General features: G+C 45.5%; 1 protein-coding gene across 1 annotated transcript in view; it reads left to right on the forward strand.

The window, feature by feature from the left end:
• Nucleotides 1-11,747, forward strand: part of pawr (PRKC, apoptosis, WT1, regulator) — a 65,715-nt gene extending 53,968 nt beyond the window's left edge. Inside the window, exons 5-7 of the mRNA XM_062518066.1 lie at nucleotides 1,742-1,886; nucleotides 5,218-5,322; nucleotides 10,162-11,747. Of these exons, the coding sequence (XP_062374050.1) occupies nucleotides 1,742-1,886; nucleotides 5,218-5,322; nucleotides 10,162-10,248 (337 nt within the window). The 3' untranslated portion in view covers nucleotides 10,249-11,747. The remainder of the gene's footprint in view (nucleotides 1-1,741; nucleotides 1,887-5,217; nucleotides 5,323-10,161) is intronic.
• Nucleotides 11,748-14,503: the final 2,756 nt, after the last annotated feature.

The raw sequence follows: 14,503 nt of genomic DNA on the forward strand, positions 1-14,503 counted from the left end.
TATGTTATTCCCTTAACTAAGACGAGTTGATACATACCTCGCACGTTTCAATGCGTGCACTCACTGGCTCTGCATGGCGCACGGCGCAACTTTGATAGCACTTAGCTAGCCCAGATCATTCATTAAGATCCAAACAGAGATGAATTTAGAAACGACCAAACATCACTCAATATCCTCACTCTTGCACTTTCAGTTTCACTCTAGAGTGAGGATATTACTGCGCCAAGTCTAAGTGCTCCCAATTGTTATTCCGCCACACAATATAGTTATCCCTCTTACCTGCGTAGAAATGCACCATGTTTTATTTTGTCTCTCCATACTTGGTCGTGTGACTACTCGTGTAACTGTATTTGAATAGGGAAAACATGATAGATAGATAGATAGATACTTTATTGATCCCCAAGGGGAAATTCATGGAGATGTTTGGAGATGTTTGGTCGTTTCTAAATTAATCTCTGTTTGAATCCTAATGAATGAGCTGGGCTAGCAAAGTGCTATCAAAGTAGTGCCACGCACCAGAGCCAGTGAGTGCACACATTGAAACGTGAGAGGTATGTATCAACTCGTCTTAGTTAAGGGAATAACATAGTTTAATATGAAAAAACGGTGAAGTGTTCCTTTAAGACCCAAAGCCAATCAGCTTGTCTTCTGTCAGTCAGCTTGTTCTATCCATCCCTCTCTTTTTGTTTCCGTTCTCCCTCGTTTTCCAAGGACTTTTTTTCACTTTTTTTTTTTTTTTTTTTACTGAAATATATGCAGACATCAGTCTCCAACAATGCAGTGGGCCTACGGCAGCCCAATAATTTGATTCCCAGAGAGGGTTATCGACTCTGAGGAATAGGACGGCAGGGAGTTTTAGCTCCAAGTTCACACGGCCTGGTGAAGTAAAGCCGTCAGGAAATAAGTTCCACATGAATATTCCCACTTTGCTGGGAGTCAGAGGAAAGAAAAAGGACTGAAAATTACTCAAAGAAGGAGGAAGAGAGAGACAGAGAGAGAGAGAGAGAGGGGGAAAGATGTGAGAGTGATGTGAGAAGAATGGAGGCTGTTTTTTTGTGTGTGTCCACACTGTGAGCTGAAGTTTGAAATGGGCTCATTCTACTTCAGAGCCAAATTAAGTTTTCCCCTCCATTTAAGTGACTAACTGAACAGACTTCAGCCTCTCTGAAGCGTGTAAATATCGAGACCCGCTGCTAAATGTTAAAGCCTGCTGTGAAAAGGTGCATTTAAATGCCTCACGATTATTTGAACGAGGCGTCTCTGAATAGTCAGTGATGTAGCCAGTTTGGAGAGAAGGTGTAAACACCTGTTCATTTCACATCCCCTGATTTAGCTTGGCCATTAGAGCTCTTTATGGCTGAGCCTTTGATGCGTGTGTGTGTGTGTGTGTGTGTGTGTGTGTGTGTGTGTGTGTGTGTGTGTGTGTGTGTGTGTGTGTGTGTGTGTGTGTGTGTGTGTGTGTGTGTGTGTGTGTGTGTGTGTGTGTGTGTGTGTGTGTGTGTGTGTGTGTGTGTGTGTGTGTGTGTTAGTGAGTGCGGCTCTAATGCACTACTTCTGAGTTGTATTGTCTACTAACATTAACAGTGGGCACCACAGTGTAGGACAGTGTGTGCCTTCTGACCATCATCTAACATGATTACTCTTTTTTTCTCTCTCCCTCTAAAACTCTCTCTCTCTCTGTCCCTCACTCTCTCTCTCTCTCTCTGTGTCTCTCACTCCCTCCCTCTCTCTCTCTCATTAGCTCTGGCTCGACAGGCACGGGTTCTGATGAGGAGACGGGCGGTAACAGGCAGCGCCAGGGTTACGGTCGCCATGGCAGAGAGAGCAGCGCTGGGGGCCCTGGTGGCCCTGGTGGCCTGGAGAGGAGGCTCGAGGAGCTGGAGAAGGTACTACAGTAATTTCCCGTGTATTGGCCGCATTGAGTATACTGTATTACCACCGCACATGTTATTAATGCTAATTAAAGCTAATGCTAATTTTAAAAAGCAAACGCAATGTATTAACTGCACTCGTGTATTATTAACCATGGTGCACAATTAGTCCAATGGATCAGACGCAGATTGTGCTTCAGTCATGAAGAAGAATGGAAAATGGTGACGTGCATTTCCGTGTGTTAGCCTGTCCCCGTGTATTAACCTCATAGCTTCAGAAATTTTGCACTATCAAATGTATTAACCTTGGTTAATAGTCGGGAAATTACGACATAACAACGGCACGTCTGTTTACTACTACGCTACCTGTAGTATAACCAGTCTAGGTTGCTAACACCTGTACAACTGTTACTATAGCAACTGGACACAACTGAGAAGGTGCAATGAAGGTATACACAAGGTGTAATGTTATTTAATGTCATTAACAGTTCATATGCACATGCAATGCGTTTGATGTGCTTCATATTTGCTGTTACACGTGTGTAGCCATGCTTTCAGATTCAATCTGTAAAGGACGCATTATAGTATGTTTTCCTGCATCAGTTCTAAACTAAAAGCTTTTTTTCGAAGGGAGATTTTTCACTGAATTCCTCTTTTAGTCTAGGCTAAATCCATATTATGCAAACTGGCCCTTCCAGTGTAATGTCATATGATTGTTTGTAACTTGGAGAAAAATGGGAAAAATAAAATGTAATTGTTTAACGGTCTGTCTGTCTTTCACCACCCTACAGTCACTGTTCTTTTTTAACACATGGGGTCTGACTGCTTTATACATTTTCCAAGGGAGAGTCTAAACACACCTAATCAGTCCTTGTCAGAGAACGTTATGAGATGGCACACAGTGACGTATGTAAAGAGAGAAAATCCCTGTTAATGTATAGCTTTGTCCGAGCAGAGTCCGTCTGTGTGACGGCAGATCTGGTCTCTAATCCTCAAGAGGAAGCTTAGGCAGGGGCTACATGTGTAATATGGCCTTTGAGTTATGTTTGGAAACGCTCCTGGACCCAGCGATTCATCATGTTAAGCCCGTCTCATCACCCGCACTGGTAGTGTGTGTGTGTGTGTGTGTGTGTGTGTGTGTGTGTGTGTGTGTGTGTGTGTGTGTGTGTGTGTGTGTGTGAGAGAGAGAGAGAGAGAGAGAGAGCAAGGCCCAGGGAAAGTGCAGTGTCCTTGGGTAGTGAGGAGTCGTGAGTAGGGTGAGTGTGGAGGATCGTCTGTGCTGAGTTCCTCAAGCAGGAGGAGCAGGGCTGATACAAAAGGGTCTCCATCAGGGCCTGCATCAGAGAGACTTTTATTTTGAACGAGGGAGGCAAAGGAGAAGTTTCTATAAATGCTTCGTCATTTTCTTTCAAATGTGCTGTCTATGACTCACTCTCTTTTTCTTCTCTCTCTCTCTCTCTTTCTCTATCTCTCTTTCTTCCATTGCCTTCATCCTCATCTTTTCACCCATTTGAAATCAGAAAAGTCTCATTCTGAGCAGCAATAACTTCAGTGCTCAGCCAAAGATGACCTTTATCGAGCAGACTCTATGCTCTCACCTTTCTTATGAAGCACACAGAGCGCACTTTTCAGTATTAAATGTCACATAGTCTTTTAAAGAAGAACCTACCTACCACACACATACATACACACACACACACACACACACACACACACACAGAAAGAGAGTGATAAGTGATAGCCCAACGTCATCAATTTCGCACTAGTAGGTGTTAAAGTTCCGCTTTTTTCCCTCTTCTTTTTTTGAAGTTTATTTTTAACTCCACATCCTGGAGTTGATTAATTTCTCATACGCTCTCCTCACCACGAGCGACGTGCTGCATTCAAACACACACACACACACACACACACACACACACACACACACACACACACACACTAAAACCTAAATCACCGCGTGCCGACCGACTCCCTCCGGGACATTTAAAGATGCACAGAAGTGACCTCCAGCCCAAGTCTGACTGCATTTAATAGGACTGAGGTAACGCGAGATGTTTCCTTTTGTGACTGCACCGAAACCAACCACAGCTGTGGTGGAAGATGTGTGTGTTCTCTGTCTGTGAGTGTGTGTGTGTGTGTGTGTGTGTGTGTGTGTGTGTGTGGTGCCCATCAGTCATGCAAGGAGCATAAATATTAGCATGCTGATGACATTATGAGTGCATATGGCGGTGGGCGGAGGCCCAGGGGTGAAGTCGCTGGAGCCCATTAGCCTTGCGTTCACTGGCAACTATGAAGCGGATAAAAAAGAGACGCCGATGATTAGACCACTGAATCCGTTTATGCGTTAGACCGCTCGCGCTACCCTGGGCTATTCCCACAAATATTCTGCTGCAATATTGTGGTTCTGCTGCAATATTGCTGGTTCAGGTCAGAATACACAGGTTCTACAGTAAATACTGAATACAGTATTGTTACTATGGTCTCTCTCTCTCTCTCTCCCTCTCTCTCTCTCTGTCTCTATCTCTCTCTCTGTATGTTTGGTTGTGTCTATGGGTTGTGTGCGTGAGTACTTCATTCATGTTGGGGTTTATGTGATTGTTTATTTGTCAGTGTGTACAGTATGTGTGACCAGATGTATGTGCGCATGCACGGATCTGTGAGTGCTTTCTTGTTTTGGTGTATATGTGATTGTTTAAGTGTCAGTCAGTGTGTGTGTGTGTGTGTGTGTGTGTGTGTGTGTGTGTGCACTCCCAAAGACTAAAGTAGTCCAATCTGCTTTGTGAGTGTGTGTGCATGTGCGTGTGCTTACAAAGACTAAACTAGTCCAATCTGCTTTGTTTGTGTGTGAGTGCATGCATGTGTGTGCACTTTCAAAGACTAAACTACATGTAGTCCAATCTGGTGTGTGTGTGTGTGTGTGTGTGTGTGTGTGTGTGTGTGTGTGTGTGTGTGTGTGTGTGTGTGTGTGTGTGTGTGTGTGTGTGTGTGTGTGTGTGTGTGTGTGTGTGCGCGTGCGTGTACGCGCACCCAAAGACTTCACTAGTCCAATCTGCTCTGTGTGTGTGTGTGTGTGTGCGCGCACTCAAAGAATAAATAGTCCAATCTTGTGTGTGTGTGTGTGTGTGCATGTGCGTGCGCACCCAAAGACTAAACTAGCCCAATGTGCTGTGTGCGCATGTGTGTGCCCCTCTTCTCTGGGGCGGCGGCTGGCTTCCTCCGTGTTCCTCCACCAATGAGCCGTGGCCTGGCTGCTGGCCGCTCAGCTCTCTACACCTCTCTCTGTCTTCTCATCACGCTCCTTTTGTGTGTGTGTGTGTGTGTGTGTGTGTGTGTATGTGTGTGTCAGGAGCTGGCCATGGAGAGGCAGGAGAACGCCCGTATGTTCAAGGCCCACGAGGACAAAGATGAGCTCATTGCCAAGCTGAAGGAGGAGATCGACCTGCTGAACAGGGTGAGACACGCTCGTCTTGGACTCATTCACTGGCCTGTCAACACGATGTGGGACTCCTGAAATATCCATAAAATGTATACAACACAGAATATATCAAATATTCTGTCATACTGTATATATTATATTATATATTAGATATCCTGGATCCATGTGGTTACTTGTGTAAGACACTTTTGGGGTTGAAAACGTCTACATTGTGCAACAACCAAACTTACTCCTCAAACTCCGTTCCAAACTCAAAAGGTGATAATCAGATTGGTTGCCATTGTTCAAGATCCCCAGGGTGAATGTTCATTGATGGGACTATAAACGGAACAGAGTTATACTCTTGTGAAAGGCTCTGATGAAGCGGTTTCATTAAAACAAAGAAAGATTTGACATAATCACATTATTAAAATGTGATCACCAGGTCTTTGTTCCAAGTTGGGTATTTGATTGTGACAGTTCTAGTAGAGGTACGCGTTTATGCAATCTCTCTTTTAACATTGCATTGTCGGAGCGAAATGATGTGTAGCACTCAAAATTGAGTCAGTGTTCACAACTGGTAATTACATATTAAATATCTCAGCTCTTATAAAATGGCATATCTGGGACCAAATCAAATCATATACTTCATTAAGACAATACCCCTCACTAGTCATTTCAAATGTATTTTCTATGCACCTAATCTCTTGGTGTGTGTGTGCGTGTGTGTGTGTGTGTGTGTGTGTGTGCATGTGCCTGTCTGTGTGTCACCGCCGGTATTGGGTAGTCTCTCACAGCTGTGTCCCGCGAAGCCGGCAACTAAATAGAAACGATTGCCAAATTACCACCTCGCTATCTCCCGGCAATCAGCCTGATATTGTGGCGCCGTTTCAAGGATAAGCAGGAGATTACAATTATCCCCCACTTGGAGTTACTCTTGCGCAGGTTTCTCCCAAAAGCACTCTCCGCTTCCCATCCCCTCGCGGCTGCCTCTGCCTCTGAATTGGATCTGATTGGTATTTGATAAACACTTTAAATTCATGACCGGCTGTAGCAAGGGAGGCTTTATTTGCGCACGTGTGTGTGTGTGTGTGTGTGTGTGTGTGTGTGTGTGTGTGTGTGTGTGTGTGTGTGTGTGCATGCGTTCTTGTGTGTGTGCGTGTGCGGGTGCGTGTGTGTGTGTGTGTGGTGCATATGCGTCCATGTCTCTGACACTGTGGTGAGTGAGACAGAGGGACAGGGAGAGATTGTGGTTTTGTGGTTTTCTCCCCTCTTCTCTCTGACTCAAACCAGCTGCTGCAACTGTCAGTTCTCTGACCGATAGTCCTCACATAGAGCCCCTTCCATCCTACACCAATCAAACAGCCCCATCTTGATGAGCAAGCCACACAGAGGCTTCGTCCTCTTTGGTGAAGGACACATGTCATGAAGGACACGTGTTTTCATTAAGGACATACTGTAAGTCATGAAGGACACGTGCTCTTATGAAGGACACGTTTTCAAGCCTTTGCCACTGCATAGCCTGCTGACGTTAAGAAAGACCATGTTTTTATAAGCTTGTGACTAATTCTATTGTTATGTTACCCCAACCACAGACTGGTAGGAAAAAAGACTCTAACATTCTGAGGATTTTTGGTCGAGCAAAATTAGCTCCACACCATCAGAGCGATCATTTCTTTTTATTGCTTGATCCTGAGGGGCCGCTTACGCAAAATGGTCTCTAATCTCTCTCAGATGCCACATGGTTGTGCCCTGTGGACTCTAACTTTTGAGGAATCATGTTCTCCTTTTTGGTAGGTTTTTGTAGCTCCGGAGTCCAGACTCCATTCTGGGTCTCTAAGTGCAATTTAGTTAGCCCCCCCCCTTCCTCTCTCTCTTGGTCTCTCTCTTTATCTCTCTATCTCTCTTTCTCTATCTCTCTCACTCTCTATCTCTCTCTCCCCCTCTCACTGTCTCTCTCTGTCTCTCTTTCCTCCCTCTCTCTCCTGTTGGCCCCTTCCCCTCTCTCTCTCGGTCTCTCTCTTTATCTCTCTAACTCTCTCTTTCTATCTCTCTTTCTCTATCTCTCTCACTCTCTATCTCTCTCTCTCCCCCTCTCACTGTCTCTCTCTGTCTCTCTTTCCTCCCTCTCTCTCCCGTTGGCCTAGAAGAAGATATTCACTTTCTGCCCTTTCTTGAGGGCTTTGCAGAGCACACTGGCTTTCGGCCCAAAGCGACGAGGGCCAGTCCGAGAACGGCTGCGCTTCTGTTTTTCCTCACTCGGCGAGGTTGCCAGGGCTGCGACGGGAGGCCACCAGGGTCCGTCGGCTCACAGAACCCGCGGCGATCCGGTAGCCCCGGCGTTCCGAGACACGGCAAACAAACTTTCCCATCAGGGCGCCCGGCTTCTGTCCCGACGCGAGGGGTCAACAGTTGGTTCTCCGCCTGCCTGCTGTTCCAGCTTGAGGGGAATCCTAACGGGAGGTGATGAAAAGTTCTCATGTCCAAGACGAGGGAAAACGATCCTCTTGAACGAGGCTTTTCTTTGACTATTGTTCCGATCACAGTCCAAAGAAAATACCCAACTCGCTGGCAACTGCCAAGAAACAGGAACTGGCCGGTGCTGGTCAGTAGGCGCAGTTATGAGAGATGAGATTCACCAGAAGGACTGCTTGGGGTTTGTTTTGGTCCTGCTGTTGCGCATCTATGCAGAATCATTACATGATGATTAATGAGATCCTGAGATCAAAAAGCTTTGATGAAGCACAAAGACTGCAGTGTTAGCATCAGGGTAAAAACACATCTGAAATAATCATGGCAGTCACTATATACAAACCTCTTTGGGAGGATTTTCCATTGTATTATGGGATTCTGGAAGATAGCAGAGGGTTCATGTCGGAGACCATAAAATTATACTTTGATCATTTACTTTGGATCAAACTCTTCAGAGGAGGACTGTTTCTTGGCACCACTTGGTCTGAGAATCATCTTGGATTTCATCACGAAAGAGAAGGAGTATCTACCTGTAAACGACTTGCAGACAGCAACGGACTCGATGAACTTTGGGATTGAATACCTATTTTCAGATCCAAAAAGTTCTTCTTTGTTTCCCGTAGGTCCAACTCAGGTCTTTTTCTGACCTGCCTCACTAGAGCAAGGGAGCCATTAGCTGTTAAATGAACAGTGTGAACTGCGCTGCTGGGGCCGATGGCAGACATTAATGTCTCTTCGTCGCCAACCCCCTCTCGGCTGCGACCTTCACAACCTCCGTTGTTTGACTTACAGGCCGTCTTTTCCCCTTTTAAGTTCCCCCGACAAGCGTTGCGTGCCTGATTTGGATGACGGCCTGTCATGTCCATTAGTGATGGAGCCGCCCGAAAATGAGAATTGTCACTTCAGACTTTGATGAGTTGGAGGGGGAGGGGGGGGGGGGGGGGGGGCATTAGGGAGGATAGGTGGGTGGTTTTGGGGGGGGGGCTGGGGGCACGATGGGACTCCTCATTTGTGTCTAATTAAAACAGTTGATGTTTAATTTGTTATTCTCGAGCCTGTTTCACTAAAGAGGAAGACCCAGTTCGGTGGCATTATCTATCTGAGCAGATAATCCTCACCCGAAGAAATTGACCAAAATGCAGAGACCACACTCTGAAATTTCCGAAAGACACACTGCGAGTCTTCAGTGACCCGTCGCAAATCCAATTTCCTAATCAACTGCATTAATTAAAACGCTTCATGTAATTTACGGTATCTCGTGTGACATGGCAGAGGTGTGTGTGTGTGAACAGATTGAGTTACACAGTGTTGTTCCGTGTGCGTACTGGTCGAGTTACTCTCTTGGTTAGTCAACCAAGCAAATGGACTATCAATTCTGAAATAACCTTCACCACTCGTTTAAAGGTCAATAAATTCAGCATGGAACACAATGGTGATTTGAAAGCTCTGAGTCTGTTGTTGTCATTTCAGGAAAAAACATCCTCTCTTAGGAAAGACATCTTTTTGAAGTATCACTAGATATGCACATGCGGCACAACAGAATGTTCCATCATGGCCAGACTACTGATCAGCTATTATGTTGGGGGGGGACCATTGATAGCATGTCCAGGGATTTTGTAAGACCGCAAAAGCACAACAGATGAATGGCAAAGAACTCGGTTGTGACACGTGTATCTGTTATGTGTGTTGCTGTTCTGAAAATAAATTCAATGCTATTTCCTTGAGTGCTGCATGTTCATCCTTTGTCATAGCTTAGGGTAGGGACACAAACAGATAACAATGTGAATTTGCCCGAGAACGGCACCAAAACCATTATTGATTGACTGCATTTTAAAGAGCGAGTAAACCAATTTTGTAAAACGCCCATCAGTGAAACATATCTATTCTTTTGCCCTGCTCTGTAAACCAAAAGATGACAAATTTATAGTCAAAATTCTGTGGTTGATGTTAGTAAGGTCCCACTTTTGAAAGTTTTAACATTTCTGAAAACCTTCTCTAAAATATCACTGTTGCTAAGCTTGTAATAGTTCCATATTGATCTCCTACAGTATGTCTTCTACTGTAGCATGCCATGTTCTGGCCATTACATAGCCTTAGGAGCTGATATGGCTTTATATTAAACAAACAAACAAACAAACAAACAAACAAGTGTTATCAGCAGGAAGGGTGATTCCTTTGCACGTCTGCAGACAACTGGTGCATCTAGAGGAAGGGACAGTCTCAATTCTAGTGAGGGAGGAACGCCAGAGCAACACAGGTGTTTACTTATAACATTTAATGCATTGGTGCACAGCAAAGACTAATGTTCCTACTGTATGTTCACTACCGTGCATCTTCGTCAGAGTCCATTGCGTGCGAGCAAGTGTGAAACGTAAAACGTTTTTGTTTTCTCTTCCCGTGCAGGATCTGGATGACATCGAGGACGAGAACGAGCAGCTGAAGCAGGAGAATAAGACTCTGCTGAAGGTGGTGGGTCAGCTCACCAGGTAGAGTCACGGCGCGGCCCGGTGAAAGGATGGAAAAAGAAGAGAGAAGACGCATCTGGATCGTCTGTTTGGCCTCGGAAGAATATAGGGAGGGGGAAGAAAAGCCTGTGTGCTTAGAAAATGTTGGTGGGTGAGTGGGCGGGCAGCTTTGGCTGGGGCAGAGGTCAGCGTCTCGTTTTTATTTTCTTTTTGTTGTTTGTTTGTTTGTTTGTTTGTTTGTTTGTTTGTTTGTTAGTTATTCAGCTTTAGTGTCACGTGAGGATCCCTGTTCCCATACACATCTGAAGCGGCCGCCTGACGTGAACGGCACTTGTAGAGCTTGCAGGCTGGCACCGCAATGCATCTTGGGGTATAAAGGTCCTCTTGCAAAATCGGATGGGGCAACTGTAGTCTGGCAACACTATTTAATGTAAATGTTTTGTACATAGGCTTTTTTTTTTTTTTTTTTTTTGATAAAGCGGAAAAAGGAAATTAAATTGAATGTATAATGTTTTGCACCACCAAGTGCTAGCTCCAAGGGCTTCTAACCGTTATCATGAGTGGCACATGACCAACTCTGAATCACCGAAGGTAATGGGCAGCAGACATTGAAGGTTAGCCATGCCATTATTCTCCCACAATTTAGGCATGTTTGAAGCCCTCCACTGATGGCGATAGCCAAAAAAAAAAAAAAAAAACCCTGAAGGCCCGTAGGGGTGAGCCTGTGCCATTAAGACCAAATACGAGGCAAAATCACTGCTTCCATCAGCCAAAGTGGAGATAATGTCCTGCGCATTTTGTGTGTCTGCTAAAAAAATATGTCAGGGTCATCTCCATGGGGAAAGCAAAAGTTTGATTCTTTCTGGTAGATTCGTCTGAAAAGTTAATTTCTCTTTGTTCAATCTACATTAACTGAAAAAAAAAACATGAGCAACAAATGTCTTCAAGACATTAAAGATTAATTGAAACGTACTTTATGAAACATAAACAGATGAAATACTTAAAGTATATCCCATTATGAATCATGTAAGCATTGAAGAAGCAATCATGTTGGTGGCTACAGGTTATATTTTGTGTCATAGAGATATTATCAATGTTATAATTCATGACGTTTACAAAACTTCTTTTACTTCAGTATCAATAGAGGTAGCTCTTCAAGGTGAGGCTGATCCAAGGTGAGCAAGAATATATAGAATAGGCTACTGCAGTGCATTTTCATTTTGTATATTATTCTATAACCAAATCAGCAAAAAGGAAAAAAAAAAAACAAGGACCGACGTGCTTATGTTTAACGCTATGCCTTTATCAAGAGCATCTCATTCAGCAGCAAGCTGTCTTAACATGACTGCAAATGGCAGTGCTGTGAACACAGCGAAGCACAGTTAGGGGCTACGACTCACCGACTGCATTTAGATGGTTTGGATCTCCATGCCAGAGCTCGTCAAGCACAGCACATCTCCGGCTCCCAACACACATACTCAGTGATGCTGAAATGGAGCAGGGAAGAGGGGAGGGGGGAGGGTGGGGGTGAGATTAAGACTGAACAAGAAGAGAAAAATAGAAGGATGGATGTTCTTGGTCTGGGGAGGGAGGGAGGGAGGGAGGGGAGAAGGGGGGCCTGGATAATGGCGGAGGTCCAATTCACTTCGTACCTCCACTGTCTCTTTGTTCCCCTCTCTCTATCTCTCTCTTTCTCTCTCTTGCTCTCCCTCTCTCTCATTCATTCCCTTGATGTTGTGCATGTACAGTGGATGAAGTCATTTAATAAAAGTTTGATTCTCTCTCTTCTCGTGGCCTCGTTTGTGTTCATTAAGGCTAATTTGATGTGATGATGCCATGGCGATGAGGCGGTAATGTAATGTGACGGCCGGCGGTGAGGCCTCGCCAGCCAACGCACAACAATCTCGTTACTCACACTAGGTGTACAAGCCACTGTGTGTGTGTGTGTGTGTGTGTTTGATAGAGTGTGTGTCCGTGTGTAGGTAAGCAAATGTGGTTGTCAGTAACCATTCCGTGAGAGGTTGTATGTGATGAAGAAACACTATGAAGTGTGTATGTGTGTGTGTGTATCTGTGCCCCCCCCCCCCCCCCACACACACACACATCACCCCGCTCCCCCACCTACCTGTCAGCCTCATCACTGCCAGTCCCTTCACGAGGGACTCCGCAGTACCTGCGTCGAGAGGCGTCTCCATCACATCGTGACGGGCTCCTAATAAAGTGGCCGTGGCGCTGGTCATTAGTATCCCGGCGCCCGGAGACGGAGGCGCGTGCAGATGGCCTTCCCCAGCGCCCCCCACACCCCCCCCCCTCTCTCTCCTAATGCTCAGGTAATTGCTTCATCCTCCTTCAGCGGCTCCAGGACAGTCCGTTCCCACCACTCCGTTTGGCCTTTTGTATTTGCATTTTTATTGAACGGCTTTTGGGACTTAACTTTTTTTTCTGATTTGTGTCCCGCCGCCCCGGACCTGAAGCATTCCAGTTAACCCTTCCATTGTTTGTTTTTTAAGTCCTGTCTGATTTCTCCTCACCTTTCGTTCAACTGTTCTGCTTTCAGGTGCTTGCCAGACATTTGGAGAACAACATTTTGTATAACCGGACTGCGTGCGTGCGTGCGTGCGTGCGTGCGTGCGTGCGTGCGTGCGTGCGTGCGTGCGTGCACTACACGATAGGATGAAGTCTGGGTGGGATAAGAAGTCCAACCATCCCAGGAATGTCCCCCTCTATCCCCTTGAGACGGTATAAACACACTCCCTGACCCCAACAGACACCCCTGCACGGGAACCCTCCATGCCCCTGGATGCTCATAGACAGCCCTCTCTCCCTAAAGCACCATATCCGGCACTAAAAGCTTACAGGCTGCAGCCCCCAAAAACAACCTCAGGAAGTAGGTTGCTTGTCCAGACGCCTACCTAGTCACAAATCTCTCAATGTCAAAAGTTTTGTACCTCGTCGTTAGGAATGAGAAAACATCATTATAAAGTTGAGGCACATATGTAAAGTTTTAAGACTAGGTTAGTAAGTTATATGCCCTTGAATGGGTGTTGGAGAAGTGAATAGTAGTGCATGTAGAATGTTGAGGCCTCACTTAGAATGAATGTAAAATTTCTTAGTCATTACTCTCAAACAGACCTTGAAGATTCACTTTCAGATGGAGCGTCTGGCAGGAAATTGATACGGACGTAATAGTCTGAAATGGCCGGAGCCACGTCCAGCCGAATGCATTTGATTCTGCGGAGCTGATAAAAAAACAAAAACTTATCTTGCTCTAGAAGGAGCCCATATGTCATTATCTTGGGTTTCATGAGGCCAGTCCCAAGCCTCAATCTAGCTTATCTCTCTACTCATCTCTGCTGCCCAGTGGCAGCCAGAAAGCACTCTCAAGATGGAGAACGTGGGCAAAATATATAAATTATACCACCATTGTGTGGTTTTTCCACCCTCTCGCAGCCATGAGAATAAATCAGCAGGAAGGCCAGAGTGGGAGATTTCAAAATGTGCCATCTTTTGTTCATCATGGATGCCTTATGGAAATGTTCAGTGGCAGTTTCATACATGATATACGGAAAGGGCTTTAACCTCCTACCTACACTACACCTGCTGCTACATGTTACATGAGATTTTCATAGAGAAAAACTGTCAAGATATGTTTACCTCATGACACATCATGATAGCTGTGCTTTGACAGAAAGGTTGAAACATTATTCAGCCAAGCATGACACAAATAAAACACACAAAAAGGAAAGAATTAAGAAGTGTGCAGACCTCCTTATTTTCACAGAGGATAACATGAAAATGAAATGCTTTATGGAAGCCATATTCTGTAGCTGCAAGCCTAATACCGTTGTGTAACATCACATAGCACGCTTTTTGCTATGTGGTCTGCTCTTTGCCTTCATGGTTGCAGGAAGGCGGCAAGTGGCTACAATAACATTCCCTCCATCCCTCCATTCATCCCTCTATCCCTCCATCGCTCCCTTTCTCCCGTTGCTGGGCTTTGCCACAAAGGTCAGACTTCCACAAATGTCAATGTCATTTATCAACACTGACCCCACCAGGCTTCCCCCTCCTCCTGTCACAGTGCCAGCCAGCGACGCGGCTATCTCGATTCTCGCCCACGAACCTCTCACCGAGCACTCTGCAGCAGGCCCTAAAAATAGCGCAGGCCACTTCCTTGCCTATCGGTTTTCCCTCCACATGCCTGCCCTTTGTCATATTGATAGTTCCTTGAAGGAGCCCCTGCCGAGCATCAGGGGGGTGGTGAGATGAAGGTGCCGTTG

Source organism: Sardina pilchardus, chromosome 17, assembly GCF_963854185.1.
Source record: "Sardina pilchardus chromosome 17, fSarPil1.1, whole genome shotgun sequence".
NCBI classification, from domain to species: Eukaryota; Metazoa; Chordata; class Actinopteri; order Clupeiformes; family Clupeidae; genus Sardina; species Sardina pilchardus.